Source organism: Hippocampus zosterae, chromosome 4, assembly GCF_025434085.1.
Source record: "Hippocampus zosterae strain Florida chromosome 4, ASM2543408v3, whole genome shotgun sequence".
Taxonomy (NCBI): domain Eukaryota; kingdom Metazoa; phylum Chordata; class Actinopteri; order Syngnathiformes; family Syngnathidae; genus Hippocampus; species Hippocampus zosterae.
In genome coordinates, this window is record NC_067454.1 from 24891950 (window position 1) to 24911287 (window position 19338).

Sequence of the window (19338 nt, forward strand, 5' to 3'; positions counted from 1 at the left end):
TAAATAGCATTTAGAAATGTGAAAACAATGAGGTGAGCTGAACAGTGAGCTTAGCACCTCTGCTGGCATTCTAGTCTGTAACAGAATGTCATATTCTTACCTGATGCATATTCTGTAGAATGTCAGGCATAGCACTGCCACCATATTTCAACTGGCTGTGCGCCTTTCCAAATCGAACAGGGAACTGTTTACACTGTCTTTTACAATACACTTTTGCAACGTAGATACATGTAACATGTAAGTGTCGACACAATGTGTTCAAGTGGGTTGAACATCACACAATGAGCCAGAGACGCAGTGATGAGTCCAGTGCTGACCCTTTTGGACGAAAGAATCTGCCGTGTTTTGGAAAGGACTCCCACCTACAGCAGCAGCTTGCAGGTGACTCAAGGTGACTCAACGTGTGCCATGCTGTAGAACAGGGGTGCCCAAAGGTTTTGGACCGAAGATCGACTTTTCGATCGACCCTTACTGCGCACGCGCACGCACATACAGTACACACACACGCCATGATGAGCAACAGCCTGATACGGAGGCATGCAACGCACTTTTACAGCCTGTTCACTATTGTAGCTCACACGTACTGTTTTAAAGTGCTTCCCTCGGCCCTCTAGATTCCTATTCTTTGTCCGTAAATTGTACACGAAACAAACTCTTAATGAGAATAATGATAATGATAAAAGATACAGCGTAGTTGTTCTGATCACAAGCTGCAATTGCAGACTTCCAGTGACGTAGGTCACGCGCCACTGTAGCATACCTGTCAACTCCTACGGTTTAGCCATAGTTCACACGGTTTGTTTCCCCTAACAGGTAGTTCCGTTTGCTTTTGTCTACTCGAATGCTTTCATTTCCGGTAACTTTCCAGTAAATTACGTGGTTCCTACTTGAAAACATTTGTTGCATACTTCGGTAGTGTGCAAGCAAGTTCTACAAGGAAACAAATATATTGTTCATATTGGGCAATGGAACCAACAAGAAAGAGAAGTAAAACGAAACACAGTGGAAGGTTTCTTCAAGAATGGATATTGCAGTTTAATGGTGCAACAATGCCTGGAAAGACAGAAGAATATGCTCATTGCACGATTTGCAAACGCGAAGTAAAAGTTCTTGCATCTGGAGTTCATGATGTGAAAAAACATTTGAAGTCTAACTTGCACCAAAGGAATGCCCGAGAATCACAAAAGCAGCCGAGTATGATGCAATTCACGAAGGATAACACAACCAGTGCTCCAAAGGATATCCTTAGTAAATATCATTGAAAATTTCGTGGGGTTTTTTTCTGCCGTTATTTTGACATATAAAATGCTTTGGTATGTTAAAAGGATTTTTTGCTCTTTATAACGATTTTTTTGGTAGTTTATACAGGTTGGCGCTTCGAAAAGTTGACAGGTATGCCGTAGGTTAAAGATTTACCTGCTTTATTTGATTTTTTTATTCTTTTTATGAAAATGATACTGATAGCATGATTAGAGTGCTTTGTACATTAACACAAAAAAATATGTTACTAACATACACAAAGACACACAAATGGTTGTTTTTTCCTCCTCTACACCCCTCGCGATCGATTGGGACTAGTCTGTGATTTACCGGTCGATCGAGATCCAAGTAATGGGCACCCAACCCTGCTCTAGAACATAGCAACAATGTCAAAGTGGTTGTGATCATTCCATTTTTGCCTGCATTGTTCTGACTTTTGATTGTGGCATTCTTATATACAATCCCTGACAGGGATGCCAGACTGATTGACAGATTGATTCACAAAGTAGCCGATAAACACACCTTGACAACCACACAGACAGACACACACACACACACATTCACTCTCTCCATTGTCTGGATGCCAAGCTGATGTGTAACCCCCTCCAGCCTTCCATCACTGTAAATTTAGCAACAGAAGCTTCTCAGCTGCTCCTTTCCAAAACCCGAGCCCTCGTCTCCCATCCCCAGTATTTCATCCATCTCCTTCTCTGGGGTCATGGCTGGCCCCCTCCCCACATTTCCCACACACAAACATATAGACTACACCCACACTTCACTCTCATCCCACAGCCAATAAGGGCCAGATGAGCTCAAGTATCACTGTAACACAGGGACATATTCTCTGAGCAGAGGCTGCAGATTGTACACACCTTCATCTTGGTCGTCACTGGAGCTTCTTCTCTGCCTCTCTAAGGTAGGCACCGGGCACATGAGCAAATTGACTTAAAATTAAATGTGCTTGAATTCAATTTTTACTGCTTATTCATTGAACATTTAGCGGGCCGATCTGAACTGTGTGATTCAGGAGAGTCAGAAGAAATTATAAAGTGGTGTATATATCATTATTTATTTTATTATTCATTGTATATATGTATATATATATATAACATTTTTTAAAAAATTAATTATATCCTTTTTTATTGTATCTATGATATTTCGCTCCATGTACAGCACTTTGTATGCAGCAATGGTTGTTTTAAAGTGCTTTATAAATACAGTTAAGTTGAGAGTTGAATATATTTAAGAATTTAAGAATGCGGAGTCTTCTAACCTCCAATGCTCAACATTTGAACCATATGGGAATATTTTTTACAATTCACTTCATATTATTCTTGAGTGTGGGGTAATTATTTGTGAAACTTTCACGATAATCTTTTTAAATTGCACACTTACCATTTGATTATCGGGATTCATTTATTTCATGCACACTGGTGCACAATGGAAGCATAATCTCTTTTACTTTGAATTGATAAAGAAAGAAATACTAATAATGGGTAGACTCTACTAACTCTACTACTCCTACTAATAGATGAATAATAGTCAATAAACAATATTCGTGATAGTGAACTTGAACTCGATCAGTTCACGCTAAAGTTATAAAAGCATCACACGGTGATATAATAATAATAATAATGCATTTTATTTAGAAGCGCCTTTCAAGAAACCCAAGGACACTTTACAATAACAAAAACAATAAAACACAATACAATCACAATGTCAAAGTATTTGAATTCCAGTCAGAATGTTTATTTTTTTTCTCGTTGATATACTAAAGTTCACATTGTTTACATTTTTCCTTTAAATGACACACCTACCATTACATTACAGTATTTCTTAAGTTTATGTCAAAGGTTGAGATGAACTTCCTCTTGTGTATGACAGTTATGTGGGTACTTGTACCGACATCTGCAAATGATGTCTATGTGTGTTCACAGATTTAGCTACATCGTCTCGGGTTCGACACAAGCAGACTGGGAAAACAGTTTCGATATCACTGAAGCAGTAAAATATTAGCATATTTATCACATTACACATATGCAATTGAATCCTGCTCCTCTCGCATGTCAGTGTAACGAACTTCAATCCAATATGAATGCCGGGCCTCGGAAGCCGGCTGTCGCTTTGTGATATATGGCCAATGGATACTGTATTAATATACCAAGTCCGGTTGGCTGGTAGGGAGGCTTTTCACTCACTCACATCGCCCTCTCTCGCTGCCCCCCCCCCCCCCACACCCCATCTCTCTCTCTCCTCTCTCTCGCTCCCTGTCTGACTGATGTATTGGACTATTAATACAGCTCGTTTCTGCAAACAGTTTGGCCGAGGATGCGCGTCTCCCCGGGCTCACCTGTTCCGTTGCAGTTTTAGTTTCAGAAAGACTCAGAAATACTGCTCAGAATTCAGTGTTCTCATACTGAAGACATGAAGTGGCCACCCACTAAATATACAGAGCGCTGACGTGTAGGTATGCCCTGGCCGAATGCGGAACACAAAGTAGACATGACTGTCAGCTCTAAGTCGATCAAAGTGCTCGTTTGTTGGAAGTTGAAGCTGATTGGCTGCCGGACTGCAGCGGCTCCTCCCTCTGATCCAAGGCTGAGGATTAAAGCAGCTATTTGGACCGTGCTCCCCAGCTGATGGGTAGAAATATGATCCTGAGCTAATCCTTTAAGTCCTCTGCACCTGTGCCCACCGCTAAGTGTGAAGGAGTCATCCAACGAGACTTTTTATATATCCAATATGATACAGTCGCGTACAGTATGCAGAAATCCTGACACTCCGGCTCCAATCGAGCTCTTCCTCTGCCGGATTTAAATAGTGAGGGTGTTGGAAGTGGTGTTTAGGGTCCGCACACACTCTTGAAACATGTTCTCACTTTATCGTAGAATTGCTCTTGTATTGGGAATTTTCATCACTTGTCACAGGCATTTGAAATTGCTCCTTTCCGCTTGCCGTTAACCTCTCAAACAGTTGATACCTAATTTTGCGGTGACACTTTCAATTCACACGTCGTAATCGTCATCTATGTAGCGCTGCAACATGTTCAGATTTGTTGCTGATCAGCATTACCGCACAACTGGACAATTATATTGACTCTCCATAATGTATACATTTTTGCTAATGTCCTAAACGTATATTTTGTGATTGTGGCATTTTAAAAAATTGAATAATGATTCCCGTATTTAATTCTTTTTCTGTGGTCCTAGAGTACGGTGACAAATTCCTTGTGTGTTCTCACAATAAAGACGATTTTGATTCAGATTTTGTGATTGGATGGAGAAATGCAGCCAACCTGTGCGATGTGTCAGGCTGCTCAGATGCTATTTTTCGACCTTTCCGTCAAATTAAAACTTAATACAGAACTAAATGAGAAAGTGACGCCGAGGCAGTTATTTCAGCAGGATGGTCTCATGAGGCTCTTTGTCTTTGCCCTCAGCTGCAAGGTCTCCCGCCACCATGTCCGACACCGAGGAACTGTAAGCGCATCACACATTTGCAATCACTAAACACCCCGCAGTCACACATTGACTGATGATTTTCACCTTGGAGAGAAACTGTCAAAGACAGATGAATTTTCATGTTTAGTTGACTGTGACTTGTGTTCCTATTTCAGGGATCAGCTCGAGGGTAAGTAACCATTCAGGAATGTTTGATTGTGTTTGCAAGTATCCACGATTGTTTCAGCTGTCACGCAGTTGCCAGATCAGGCATGAAAGACACTTTCATGCCTGATCTGAAAGTGTCTTGGACATTGACAAGATTACTTCTTTTTCCTGTTGTCGCCTTGACGAAGAAAATTCCCATGTCAACACCTATCCTAGATTAAGAGATTGAGTACAACGTGCATGACTGAAATGCATTGCTAGAAGTTGATTGATCTGTACTATTGTGTAATAGTAAAGTACAAAATACATACTGTACCTGATAAAGTCGAGGGCTCTATTTTCGTTGACAGCACATCTGCAGTGAGGCACAAATGCCGTCAGATGCTGATTTTCTGGCCAGCACAAGGCTCACTGTATGTTTATCAATTGGGCAGCCCGGCTCCGCCAACAAGGGTCAGCCAGTGCAGCAGAGTGCGTGTTGTTGAAAAGGCGCCTGGCAAAGTGACAATTTGGTGGTCGAATGTTAATCTAAACTTGGGCTTGCTTCCGACCACGTCGGCGAAGCTTTGCAAGTGTGTGCGCACGCAGCGAACGTTTTATTTATTTCTCTATTTATTGATTTATTTTGGGGTCAGGGTTCATTCAAAGTTTCAAACAGTTGCAAAGACGTCCACCAGCCATTCCCAAACAGTTTTAATGTTTGCAAACAGTTGTTTCTGTTGCAAAAAAAAAAATAATAATAAAAATAAAAATAAAATGAGACCATTACAATTGTTGGGGAACGCTTGTTAGGTGTGCACACACTTGCAAACTTTTGCTGCTCCATCAGATGCAGCCTTGAGTGCTGGCACAGGGTAGACAGCTGGTCTAATGCAATCATGGTGAGGCAGGCAGACAGATACTGAGCTACATGGACATATGTGGGTGATGTCAGGAATAGTTCACTCATAAATATGTGAAGGGCGGGTCTCAAAACCTATGAATTGATTATGATTACGATGATTAATACTATTGTAAAGCACTTTGTGCACTATATGTTGGAGACAAAAACACCCCATTATTATTACAGTATTATTATCATTAATATTATTATAGTTCTTACCCACACAAGTGAGCAGCACCGCTATGGGGTGGCGCATGACAGGGGTGGGGGCGAGGGCAGTTTATAAGTGCCCACTAGACAGTGCAGATGTTGAGACTCGAATGCAGGGGTGTTAAAGTCATTTTAGTTGCGGGCCAATTTGGATTTACATCTTCCATCGGAGAGCCGTTATGACAGTGAAACCATAAAATGATTACTGACACAACCAATGAATAGATTACTTGTTTTGAAATAAAGTAAAGATGATTAAAGTAGTTTGTTCAACTGTGGTTCCAATGAGGGTAAACAGGGTAACATCATTATTGCAAAATCTCAATGTTATTTATCACACTTGACAATTTGACATTACAGATGTCAAATTGACAGACGGTACAGATGTCAGCAAGCGTGATTTGCTTTCGCTGGCCACATAAAATGACCTAGCGGGCCGGATCTGGCCCTGGGCCTTGAGTTTGACACATGTGTTCTAATGCATGACTAGTCCACCTCATTTAAAGACCACCTTCCACGGCGGCATAGACCTCCTTCTCTCAGATGAGTCGGCCTGCATTCATCTGCAAAACTATGATCGAACCACCTCCACACGGCTACGCTGTGCAGAATTTACGCCATCCATGAAAATAGAGCCCAGTATGTCAGGGGTCCTTTTACAGTTCAGTGAAGGCGATGTTAACCAAAAATATGTTTGTTTTCTTTCCCATTCCATGTTTGTTACCTTTACAAAACTGAAGACGAGGAAGGTAAAGATGACTGAACCGGTTCCGAGCTCTGAGGACCTGTCTCCACTAATTTGATAGCTTCCGGTTCCATGCTTAAGTTGAAGTGTTTGGCACAGACATCTGCTGTTTATTATATATTGTCACCAATTTAATGAGTGGGTTTTTGCACTTCATTTTTCAGGAGCAAAACCTAGCGTGAGTGAATACATTGAGACATAAAGAATTCAAACTCCACCACAGACACTAACTGCTATATATACACATTCGGTCACATCCCAAACAGCAGCCAGTATTCATATAGGATGTTGTTGTTGTTCATGAAGAGCAACGATAGGTATCCAGCGAGTGAGCTCTATGTATGGGTCTCTATATAAAAGAAAATCTTTGATTTTCTGGTTCGGCACAAAGTTAACTAACGCACAGCTGTCAGTCAAACAGTTCAAGTTAAGGGTGTACTGCTGATTTCAGAGTGATGTTTGAAATCACATGGTTAAGCGAAAAATGTGAGTGAGCTCTGAGGCTCACTGCATTTATTTTCTTGCCATGTGATTCGTGCAGCTGTCATCGACATATTTCGCGCACTTGCCACGGCGGTGGAAAACTATCTGGAAAAATAATTTCACAATGATCTATGAGCGAGTGATTTTTTAAAAATATTATTCAGCACCACGGTGGGCCAAATGATTGGTCTACTTTTTGCCCAAAGTCAGCTCACCCCCAACCCCAATAAGAAAAAATGCTGCAGAAAAGGAATTGATGGACACAGATATTTATATTGTGTTTATATTTACATTTAGTGCACATTTATAGTCGACGTGAGAGTTTTTACATTGTATCAAGACACAAAAATGTTTCCGTTAGTTTCCCACTTTATCAAGTCCACCGTGGCTTCTGTGTGAATAATCGAATGACTCCCAGCATCAGCATCATCATCATCGTCATCATCATCATCTGTTTCTCTCTTTGTTTTCCAGCAGTGCCGTCCCTCGCTCACCAATCCATCTTCTGTGTAACTAAAGCAATCTCTCATTTTTGTTTTTAATGGCTCTGTCATGTCTGTGGTCTTCATTAATGGCCTCCTCCGACACCCTCTCCTTGGCGGTTTGGTGCATGCCGTAGCCCAGGAGGAGCTAGTAGAAGTAGAAGTAGCCCCTGAGGCGGAGGCCCAGGTAGAAGCAGAGCCAGATGTAGAGCCTGAACCTGAGGTAGAGCCTGAACCCGAGGTAGAGCCTGAACAAGAGCCTGAACCCGAGCCAAGGGCGGTGGTTCGTGAGGAGGAAGGTACGTGCCGTGGGCAGTCTCTTCACCCTTCTCCTGCTACCCTCTCAGCCCTCTGCTCTCTAGGACAGTAGTCGGTACTGCAAACATAGTCAGCCAACCCACTGCATCGCAAGATACCCTATTGGCCCGAATAGAAGACAGTGTTTTTTGCATTGAAATAAGACTGGAAAAAGTGGGGGTCGTCTTCTATTTGGGGTCTTGACATTATACCCATTCACGACGCTAGATGGCGCCAGATACATTGACGCGAATGCTGAACTTCATTCCCCAGGCCAAAGTGAACCCGTCACAAAGAATAAAAATAAAAATAGTGGTAGCACGAAGAAGATAAATAAAAATAGCAGAAAGAAAGAAAAGAGAAGAAAATAATAGAAGAGATAACAGAAAATGGAGAAACATAGTGACAATCTGGAGAAAAATGGGTCGAAGATCGGCCATGTTAACCGGCAGCCGAGGAGAAGTTATGATGTCATTTACATTTCAAAAACCAGAAGCCATTCATTTACGAATGTGATTGCACTTTATTACATGTTTACTTTATTAAATGTTCAGATATTAAGATTTGAATGAGGCAAAATGAAATTTTCTCTCAAATATATAGATTTAATCATTGTTTCAGATGTACTATAATTATTTTCTGTATAAAAATTAATTTGGTTGTTCAAAAAGTCTTTTTTCAAACTTGAGTCTTAAAAAGAGGGCCGTCTTATAATCAGGGCCGTCTTATATTCGGGCCAATCCAGTAAATTGAATTCTCAAAATTTACCTTTGACGTAAGCCAGGGGTGTCCAAACTTTTTGCCAAGGGGGCCAGATTTTATGTGGTAAAATGTCGGGGGGGCCGACCTTTGCTGACATTCTTTACATTGAACAACAATATTGTTCAACAAATTTTAGTAAGCCAGTCTGTTTCACATTTCCATTTTTATTTTAATTTCAACAATCTTAAGAATTTCTTTTGGTTCATTTGAAACAGGAATTTGAAATATGACATATCAGTCAATATAAACACGGAGTGATGTCTTGTTAACTCGTGAGTGATGCCCTCTAGTGTCTAAATGCTATTACTCATTTAGTGAATGCTATTACTCATTTAGCCACTAGAGGGAAGCAGTACTCTATGAAACATCACTCGCCAGTCTACGAGACCTCAGTCAATGCAACACGTGTTCCATTGCGCCCAACCTGCGGGCCAGACGGCACTGATTTTATGACGGGGGCCGAGGGCCGGATGAAATTCGACCGCGGGCCGGATTTGGCCCGCGGGCCGGACTTTGGACATGCCTGACGTAAGCCATATGCTGTCCAACTGTGCAACTTGAAGCTCTTTATAGGGCATGGAAACATATTTGGTAATTCCAACTCAGAGGAGGCCAAAACAGATGCCACTCACATTGCTCAAAGGCAGAGGAACCATGTCATTTAGCCATTCATATTCATAGATGCATCATTATTTTATTTAAAAGAAATACGTAGAATTTTTGAAAATGACTTGAGTAAAACAAAATCTTCTGGAGTTAATCTAATTTTCTGTAGTTAAAATGTACTCGCCTCTTTCAGCCTTTTGCCTAATAAAGGGTTCAATGTTGCAAGAAAATGATGAAAGAAAATACGTTTTTAAAAAAGTATATTAGTTTCTGAAAGTCACTAGCTAGATACTAAAATGATATCACTTTACATGATTCATGGCCGTTGCATTTTAGAAGCATGCAGGCAGCAAGCATTGTTGTGCTTTGTGAAATCACAAACATGCATGGAGGCAACTGAAATTGCTCATTTGGGATTTCAATTGTAAGTGGTTGGACCATCATAGAAACATGTGGATTCTTTTCGAGAATGACCTGCTCACCAGAGTCCCTATATGCTAAAAACAGAAACCGATTATAACTGATAAAAAAAAAATCTGGTTATTCTTTTCAGAGGAGAAGCTTGGTTCTCAAAAGGCAAATTGTATTCTGAACTACACCTTCAGCAAATATAAAATTTACTGAACATGGCAAGCGTCCCAAGTGCAAGCCCTTTCGTCACTGCTACCACAGTACACACCAGCCAAGGCATGTTAAATACCAATACTGTGCTCCAGATTTCATCACCGCCTCATATTTTTGTCTCCAAACTGATTTAACACTTGGATATTTCTTGCCAAAATCCTCAAAGAACACTTCACAGTGTGGGTAGACTCTGGCAAACAGAGCTCTGTTGCACCTTGCACTTCAGGCTGGTTAAAAAAAACAAACAAACAAACAAACCCCAAAGCGTACCTATAAAACCCATCATGAACCATTGTTTTGGGAGTGAACTGCAGCAAACATTTACAAGGCATTCACATTGCCACCAGTGTCAGCTGATAACATAATCAAACCAAAACATCCCTTTCGCGTTTGCCCTATTTGTGTGTTATGAAATGGGCATTCAAATATGCTTTTACATGATTGAACTACTCCATCTCATCCGAGGTCTTCAATAAAATTCAATCTTGTGTTGAAATAAACGGAAACCGTTTTAAAAACGGATACTATTGTGAAAGGTCATCATCACACCTTAGATGACGTGTCCTTTTATTCCGACATCATGTAAAAGCTACTTGTTCAACCCCCATTATTCCATTGTTAGAGTCTCTCTGTTGTTGTGAGTAGATGAGTAGTGGGCGTGGCAAACCGCAAACCGATGATATTTACACTGGGGTGTGCTTTGAAATTGTTGCAGTTGAAATCTTTTTTCAAATTTGACTTTCTGTCAATGGGGAGGCCCGGTAGTCCAGTGGTTGGCACGTTGGCTTCACAGTGTATAGGTACCGGGTTCGATTCCAGCTCCGGCCTCCCTGTGAGGAGTTTGCATGTTCTCCCCGGGGCCTGCGCGGGTTTTCTCCGGGTACTCCGGTTTCCTCCCAGGCAGGCTGATTGAACACTCTAAATTGTCCCTAGGTGTAAGTGTGAACGTGGTTGGTTGTTCGTCTCTGTGTGCCCTGCGATTGGCTGGCAACCGATTCAGGGTGTCCCCCGCCTACTGCCCAGAGACAGCTGGGATAGGCTCCAGCACCCCCGCGACCCTTGTGACTTTCTGTCAATTTGTCATTCGTAGCAGGGGAGCCACTGCATTCGTCTCAAGCTTGAATATGTCAGCCTCAACATTTCAAATGGGAACACAAACAGCATCCAAATACATCTTCTCCAAATCCAAACAAAAATGGAATATCTTTCTTACGGAGAGACGCCGAATATACCGAGCGTCACTGATTTTGAAATCAGCCCGCAAAATCTGCTGTGACGTGGTGATTAACATCAGTTGTTATATCAGGGAACTATCAAAGGACCACTATGATTCGACAAATACAAAATGCTGCTGAGATTTAACTCGATGAAAAGTTTCAAGCACAACTCAAAACCAATTTTTGAGCTTCCTTCTAAGCATCAAATTGACCAAACCATAAAAGTGATCCAAAAAAAGCAGCTGGGAATGTCGTGATGTATATGGGACTGTGCAGTGGCTCCCGCTGAGCATGCAACACCCCAGTTTGGTAAATGGGCCTCATAAGCAAAGCTTTGGCCTGACTAAATAAAACCCCTCCCTTCACTTCAACTTGCTAAAGCGGCAGCAAGCAAGTCTGATCACTAATGATTTCTGTTCTGCTCTTGCTTTGGACGCTTGCTGCATGCAGACGACTATGAAGAGGAAGGTATGTTGGTCTAGATTTTCTTAATTGATTTCCTTGTTTTTCTGTGCAAAAAGCGCTTAGTTTTTTTTCTTCCCCTCATGCGCCAACTTGGTTTCCCGAGAAAGTAATTTAGTCTCTCCGTTAGCCAACTGAGGTGTCATGATGAACCAAAAGACGCAGAGCCACGGTTAAACAACTCATCTCTGCCTCTTCTCTTCTTTGCATGAATGTGATCCCACCAGTGGAGGAGGGAGATCAAGATGGTATTTTGTATTTCCTGTTGAGTCGCTGTCGCTTTGCTTGTTTTTGATTTGTTCCTGTGTTGGAATGGGGCTCCCTTTAAGACAACTCCAAGATCATCCCGAACCACAGTATCTAAACTGTCCCTGTGGGAATCTAGCTTTTTTTTGTTTTTTTGTTACCATGCACCTCTATTAACAGTTAAATTGACTCATTGGTGTCAAACTATTGAGATCATTTGGAGTACAACACACTGATTAACCGGTCCTGTTTCCTTTACACACTAATTGACTAAATTAACTCAATAAATCAGGTAATACTACAGTATGAATTTGAGGGACTTAACAGAACTCTGACAGCGATGCTGTGGAAAGTTTTTCTAAAATTAAAACTCACATCATTCAATCGTCGACCGGAGGTGTGAAACCACTTGCAGCCCTGTGATGTAACACAGCTTGTCCACATGGATCGTACCCCTGATTAACCAACATTTTGGATTCCCTTCACATTGGCGCCTCTAACCATGTCATCTCTCACCTCTCTCCCTCTTCTTCTTCTCGTTCTTATGGTGCCCAATATCCAGAAGAGAAGCCAAAGTTCAAGTGAGGAAGTTTCTGACTTTTGTGGATGTATTTTGTTGTCGCCATGCGGGTTACTCTGTGTGTTATTTCGTTACAGACCGACTGCTCCCAAGATCCCCGATGGGGAGAAGGTTGACTTTGATGTAAGTTTACAGTTCTAATCAACATGTCACTCGATTTAGCCATGTTTAAGATAATATGTGGGCCAACTTTTACTATTTTTCATATCCAGACGCATACCATAAAATACCACAAGACGGCGCCAAAGCCCACAATTGGTGCTCGGGAAATGTATTTGAAGCGATAGCTTTTGACTGAGAGATAAATCTAAACGGGGGCAGCGATTTCTTAGTTCCACTGTAAGCATAAGAAGACAGACAGATTATGCCAACATTTTTCAAATGAACGATCGATGAGGTACATGATGCCCGACCTTCCTATAAGACTGTGAAAGTACAACCACCACTTCAAGAGGGACGGCATTGTGAATATGAGAATGAAAAAATGATGAAGGGATGTTTCTGCTACAGCTGAGGGAAAGTAAAAGCAGGAAGTTGAGAATAAGAAAACAGATGGTGGACATAACGACAGTATTTTATTTCACTTTCAGCTCCTGTCAGTGTCATTCATGACCTGGTCACCAAATAATTTAGCCCAAATAGTATATGTGATGGGCAGTGAACTGGTCAGCATGTCCACCTCCAGTGTAGAGGTGCAGGGTTCGACTCGTGGTTCCAGCCTTGTTCTAAAGAGTTTGCATGTTCTCCCTGTGCCTGTGCGGGTTTTCTCCGGGTGCTCCGGTGTCCTCTCATATTTCAAGAACATGCATGGCAGGTGAGTGGGACACTCCAAATTGTCCCTAGTTGTGCCTGTGAGTGTGAATGCTCTTTGTGTGCCCTGCGATAGGCTGGAAAGCGATTCAGGGTGTCCCCCTACCTACTGCCCGAAGACAGCTGCGATAGGCTCCAGCACCCCCCGCGACCCTAGTGAGGATTAAGCGGTTCAGAAAATGAATGAATGAATATATATAGATATATATGTCTCCTGCATTAAATGTCCTGAAAAGCATTACCTTGATGATTCGTAAATACTAGTTTAGAACTCCTATGACGGTCCCTAAAGCAGGTGGCCCAGCCAAAGAGAGCAATGAGGAGTGAAGGCATTGGTGTGAGAGCTGACAAGAAGCCGATGGTCGCTCCAAACAGTAAGGCATGGCGTTTGGCAATGCAGGAGCTGTAGCCGTCATACGAAAAGCTTCTCTTTCCAAAAGGACAACAATCCTAAGAACACAATTTAGATCACAAATGAATGGCTTCAATCAGGCATGCAAATGTCCTTGAGTTGCCCACTAAGATGGCTGGGATTGGCTCCAGCATGAACGCGACCCTTGTGATGATAATCAGCTTAGATAATGGCTGGATGGAGTGTATGTGACGGGTAAATGTGCAAAAAACAAGTTATGAGCAAGGTTATTGTAGTTCATGAAAATTAATGAAATAAAACTATAATCGAAAAAAACATTTTCATTAACAGAAGAGTGCTGTCAAAAATAGGAACTACCTGAACCAAACTATAATTACATCAATAATGTACTCCATTTTTTCTTTGTCAATTAATTTTCTACAGCTTTTTTAAATGTATTTATTTTTTTATTTTTTGGATGACTGTTCAGCCTTGCCGAAGAAGGAAGGTTGAAGAGTCACTTTATTCCACTTAAAACACTTTTCATGACTTCCTTTTTTTAAACTTGCACTTGACAAATAATTCACGTTAAAAAAAACTTAAACCAATTTGAAAACTAATAAAAACTAAACAAAAGCTGAGCATTACCACCCCCCCCAAAAAAAATCAGCGAACAAACCCGTTCTAAAACTAATTAAAACTTTTAATTTGAGAGAAAAATGGTCAACAAGGAGGGCCTACTAGAATGAAAAATCAAAAATTATACCTTGGTTTGCGCTCATTTTTGTCCGTGAATCATCTTTGCTTTGTTTCATGCAGGACATCCAGAAGAAACGTCAAAACAAGGACCTTTATGAGCTTCAGTCCCTGATCGATGCTCACTTTGAGTGCAGGAAGAAGGAGGAAGAGGAGTTAATTGCTCTCAAAGAAAGAATTGTAAGATGTCCCACAAGCAGAAGGGTGAAGCATCGCCGTTGCGTCTGCTTAGCGTGTAACTGTGCATTTTGTTCGGTGTGTTCAGGAGAAGCGTCGGGCTGAACGATCAGAGCAGCAACGGATTCGAGCTGAGAAGGATAAAGAGCGCCAAGCCAGACGGGAGGTACAACATGCGTCTTCCCTTTCTTTACAACAGGAGAAAAAGTGCATTATTCAATCGACTTGTTATCGATATTCACACAACACCCACTCGTGCGCATCACTTGTATATCGGTTTGTCTAACAGCGAATCAGCCGCCACACGTGATCTTACCGTTAGAGGGCAGCAAAAACGGGGTTCTCCTTGAAATCCTAAAACTGAAGGGCCTTGTTGCTTCTCAGGCTCTATCGATTGTTTTGATTGTGAATATTAATGTGACAGGCAGAGAGGATAAGAAAGGAGGAGGCCGACGCCCACAGAAAGGCGGAGGATGAGGCGAAGAAGAAGATTGCTCTGGCTAGCATGGGATCGGGCTTCACCAGTCATCTCCAGAGGGTATGGTGGATTATTTATAGCAATTCACGTTTCCTTTCCTTGCTCGCATTTAAAACGAATACATGAAGTCATAAAATCTCAAGCGAAGAATACTGAGTTGAGAAAAGCTCCACTGCCTTGACAGGTGGACCAGAAGAGAGGAAAGAAGCAGACTGAGAGGGAAAAGAAGAAGAAGGTCCTGGCTGAGAGATGCCAACCTCTGGCCATTGACCATATGAGTGACGACAAACTGAGGTAACGCGCCGAAGCCACCGAGCTCATTGTGATCATTTATTTGATGATGTTGACAATTTAGTGATCCTTTTCCATTCCATTCAATTTTGCTGGTTTGTGTTTGTTAGGGAAACGGCAAAGCAGATGTTGGAGTGGTTGCACAGCCTGGAGGAGATTAAATACGACCATTTAGAGAAACTCAAGAGAGAGCGATATGAGGTCTGTCAAGGACATTGATTATTGTTTATGTTTTTTTTAAGATATACGGTATATTTTGCACCTCATACTTCTGAAGGTTTGTGTGAGCCAGCCATCATCAAGCAGTATGAAAGAATTCTGATTCATATCTGAGTCAGACAATGTGTGAATATTGATGATACATCTACTCTGGTTCAGTTTACCAGCAGTGACACATCCGCCTGATTCAGTTTTTCCCATCACATCCACATTCTTCTGTTGTTAAAGGATCCAGGAATGCATTGATCAATTGGATAAGCATGTGATAACCAACACATTGTAATCATTCGCTCAATCATTGATATCAATCTTTTACAACCACTTGAGCGCTACGTTTTCCGCTCCGTCTGACATGTCTGCAGAATCTATAAAAAGTCACACTGTAAGAAAAGTCTAGAAAAGGGTTTGATTGTTTATGTTGTTTTAAAAAAAAAGTTTTAAAAAAGAAGCCAAGAAATAACCGGTAAATATTCATGCATCTAAAGTGTTTGCAATTCACTCATAATGTCTTTCAGGTGATCTCGCTCAGAAATCGCATTGATGAGCTGCAAAAACAGTAAGTATACTTTGGACAGGTACTACAACAAAAAGGCCACATATATAAAAAAAAACATCACAGTGCAAGCAACAATATTGTAAAATGACTTCAAACAACAGCTTCAGAATCAATTTGATGAAACTGAGGGGGAGATAAGCAATGTTAACTCATTCACTCCCATAGACGTTTTAAACGTCTTTTCAGACTTGGTCCGGAATTGGCTGGTCCTGAATGAGTTAATGGCAAAATCCCTTACTTTGGTGCTTTGCAATATTACTGGACCAGCATGAAAATTTTTGTAGTGTTTACCCTGGTGCAGTGGTTCTTAACGTGGGTTCGATCGAACCCAGGGTTTCGGTGAATCGGTCTCAGGGGTTCGGCGGGGCCTCTGCCATCGAGGGTAAGACACACCCGACTCAAGATGTCAATTAGATATGACACGCCCGCTTGGATATTGGGCACGGTACCTCTAACTAGGTTAAGAACCACTGCCCGAGTGTAATTGTTCAAGTGATTATGCCACGGCTGCGCAAACTTTGTTGCGCCAGTACATACTGCACCGTAACGCTGACGAGTTTTGTGTTTTCTTAACGGATGCGCTACTTTCTTTCGCATGTCTTCTTTCACTTCTGACCGTCTTCTGGTTTGATTAGCTTAAGGTCAATTGCGCTTTAAATATCTAACAATTTTGCCACTACATCACAATGAATGACGACTTAGCTTTGTGCAGGGTGTGGGCGGTGTTTTAATAACAAATGGATTTGTAGTAGCCCCAAAAAAATTTCAATGCCGGTCTCATTTTCTCAATATACAGTATGGACTGTTGTTGATTTGTAGCTACATCATTCATTAAAAGTAAATAATACTGAACATAAGAATTCAGATATCCCTTTGTATTATTCATTCATTCATTCATTCATCTTCCGAGCCGCTTGATCCTCACTAGGGTCGCGGGGGGTGCTGGAGCCTATCCCAGCTGTCTTCGGGCAGTAGGCGGGGGACACCCTGAATCGGTTGCCAGCCAATCGCAGGGCACACAGAGACGAACAACCATCCACGCTCACACTCACACCTCGGGACAATTTAGAGCGTCCAATCAGCCTGCCACGCATGTTTTTTTGGAATGTGGGAGGAAACCGGAGCACCCGGAGAAAACCCACGCAGGCCCGGGGAGAACATGCAAACTCCACACAGGGAGGCCGGAGCTGGAATCGAACCCGGTACCTCTGCACTGTGAAGCCGACGTGCTAACCACTGGACTACCGGGCCGCCCTTTGTATTATTATTTGCTGAAATAATTATAATGTTTGCCTTTTATAGACACATGGCGAACTAAGTAGCCTATTTTGTATCAGCCATACTGTGTAACATGAACAAGTTGAACCTTATCATATTTTTCTTTTTTCATTCAGTGAGGTCTCTTCACAAAATCACTTTCCAGAGCTGACCCCGTTTTCCCTTTTGTGTGTGCGCCTTGTAGTAGCAAGAAAGGAGCCGCCACACGCCGCCGCAGAAAGTGAGATCTGCGCCAGTCAAGCCGGAGAGCAAACATCGGTGCCCAATGTCGCAACCACCACCACCACGAGACACCTGCAGTACAATCACAACTGGACATCTTGCTGCCTGATTTACCTCCACTCAATACATCAAAAGTTCATCAGTGTATATGTATGAAGAAGGTGTAACTGTCCAGAAAATAAATGTTGCATCTGAAATAATCAAACACGTTTCACCTTTGGATTGATTCATTTTACAAGTTCAACAATGCAATTTCAAAACGTGATTTTTATTGTTAGTTTTCAAACTTTAAGCAGCAAGTTGGCCGTTTCTGACCAAGGATTGTGCTGTGTTTATCAATTATTACAACAGAAGCAGATGCGAGTTCATCATTTGAATTTGATCTGATCCGAATTAGATTTTTGATTCAGGAGAACCACATGTTTGCAGGCGGTTTCACTGCCAGGCAAATATGTGTGTGTGTGTTTATGTGTGAATGTGTTTGTTTTTTTTATTTTGTAAAGATGGAAGTCAGCACTTTTTCCGGAAGTCATCCCCCATATTAAAATGTTTTAATTTTTAACTACAACTCTTTATTAAGTGTGTGTGTGTGTTTGTGTGTGTGTGTGTGTGTATTTGTTTGTTTTTTATTTTACAAAGATGGAAGCAAGCGCTTTTTCCGCACATATCAAAATGTTTTCTTTACACCTTTTTATGAAAAATAAATAAATAAATAAACGAAGGACATTAGCGGCACGATGGGCGACTGGTGAGCATGTCCGCCTCAGAGTGCAGAGATTGAGGGTCCAAATTAGGGCCCGGTGTTCCTGCATGCAGTTCGCATGTTCTCCATATGCCTGCGTGGGTTTTCTCTTCCGGTTTCCTCCCACAATCCAAACACATTCATGATAGGTCACGGGGACACTCAAATTGTCTCTCGATGTGATTGTTAGTGGGAACGGTGGATTGTCTATGTGTGCTCTGGAATTGGCAGCCAAGATTGCCTGCAGCACGCCCGGCGACCCTTGTGAGGAGAAGCGGATCAGATAATGGATGGATGGATGGATGGATGGATGGAAAAGGGCCAGAGAGTAAACACTGACCATAAAGTAAACACTGAGCCGTATCATTGACTGTACTGCTACTGTCAGCAGATGTATCATTGACATCTGTGTGGTTTGGTTCTCTCGTCAATCCGCAAAATGTGTGAAATAGGGTTGAAATTTCACTGTCAAAGGCTTACAATTTACCCCTCTGTGTTCAATTCATTACATTTGTTGGGGGAATATTTGAGACTCAAATGTAGATTCCTTTAATCTGTGTGGCACATGAGACTTTAAAACAGAATGACGTAACTTGCACTTCCTATGTAATGGAGTCGACAAATTCTGCGCTGTAGTATTGTGTCAAAGCTTCCGAGATCCATTCATTCATTCATCTTCCGAGCCGCTTGATCCTCACTAGGGTCGCGGGGGGTGCTGGAGCCCATCCCAACTGTCTTCGGGCAGTAGGTGGGGGACACCCTGAATCGGTTGCCAGCCAATCACAGGGCACACAGAAACAAACAATCATTTGCACTCACACCTAGGGACAATTTAGAGTGTTCAATCAGCCTGCCACGCATGTTTTTGGAATGTGGGAGGAAACCGGAGCACCCGGAGAAAACCCACGCAGGCCCGGGGAGAACATGCAAACTCCACACAGGGAGGCCGGAGCTGGAATCGAACCCGGCACCTCTGCACTGTGAGGCTGACG

The 19338-nt window shown here is 42.0% G+C and overlaps 1 protein-coding gene and 1 long non-coding RNA gene across 5 annotated transcripts; both read left to right on the forward strand.

The window, feature by feature from the left end:
* The first annotated feature begins 1916 nt into the window (after window positions 1-1916).
* On the forward strand, window positions 1917-4740 carry LOC127599429 (uncharacterized). The gene is made up of 2 exons (XR_007962098.1): window positions 1917-2176; window positions 4700-4740. It is a non-coding gene; the product is annotated as an uncharacterized LOC127599429 (long non-coding RNA).
* A 2986-nt stretch (window positions 4741-7726) lies between these two features.
* LOC127599380 (troponin T, fast skeletal muscle-like) lies at window positions 7727-17809 on the forward strand. 4 transcript variants are annotated; one of them, XM_052063318.1, is made up of 12 exons: window positions 7727-7970; window positions 11628-11645; window positions 11867-11887; window positions 12448-12466; window positions 12543-12588; window positions 14447-14563; window positions 14649-14726; window positions 14985-15098; window positions 15223-15332; window positions 15440-15530; window positions 16064-16104; window positions 17567-17809. In XM_052063318.1, exons 1-12 carry the CDS (start codon window positions 7742-7744, stop codon window positions 17604-17606), a joined length of 924 nt encoding a protein of 307 aa, XP_051919278.1. In that variant the 5' UTR covers window positions 7727-7741; the 3' UTR covers window positions 17607-17809. The 4 variants fall into 4 exon arrangements, with proteins under 4 accessions (XP_051919278.1, XP_051919281.1, XP_051919279.1 ...); XM_052063321.1 differs by lacking the exon at window positions 11867-11887; XM_052063319.1 differs by lacking the exon at window positions 11628-11645.
* Window positions 17810-19338: the final 1529 nt, after the last annotated feature.

What these genes read in the sequence shown, in the direction of transcription:
- LOC127599380 (XM_052063318.1), top strand. Translation starts at nt 7,742, where the DNA reads ATGTCTGTGGTCTTCATTAATGGCCTCCTCCGACACCCTCTCCTTGGC. An exon ending in ATGAGTGACGACAAACTGAG is followed by an intron (nt 15,333 to 15,439) that starts GTAACGCGCCGA and finishes TGTGTTTGTTAG; the next exon opens with GGAAACGGCAAAGCAGATGT. An exon ending in ATTGATGAGCTGCAAAAACA is followed by an intron (nt 16,105 to 17,566) that starts GTAAGTATACTT and finishes TGCGCCTTGTAG; the next exon opens with TAGCAAGAAAGGAGCCGCCA.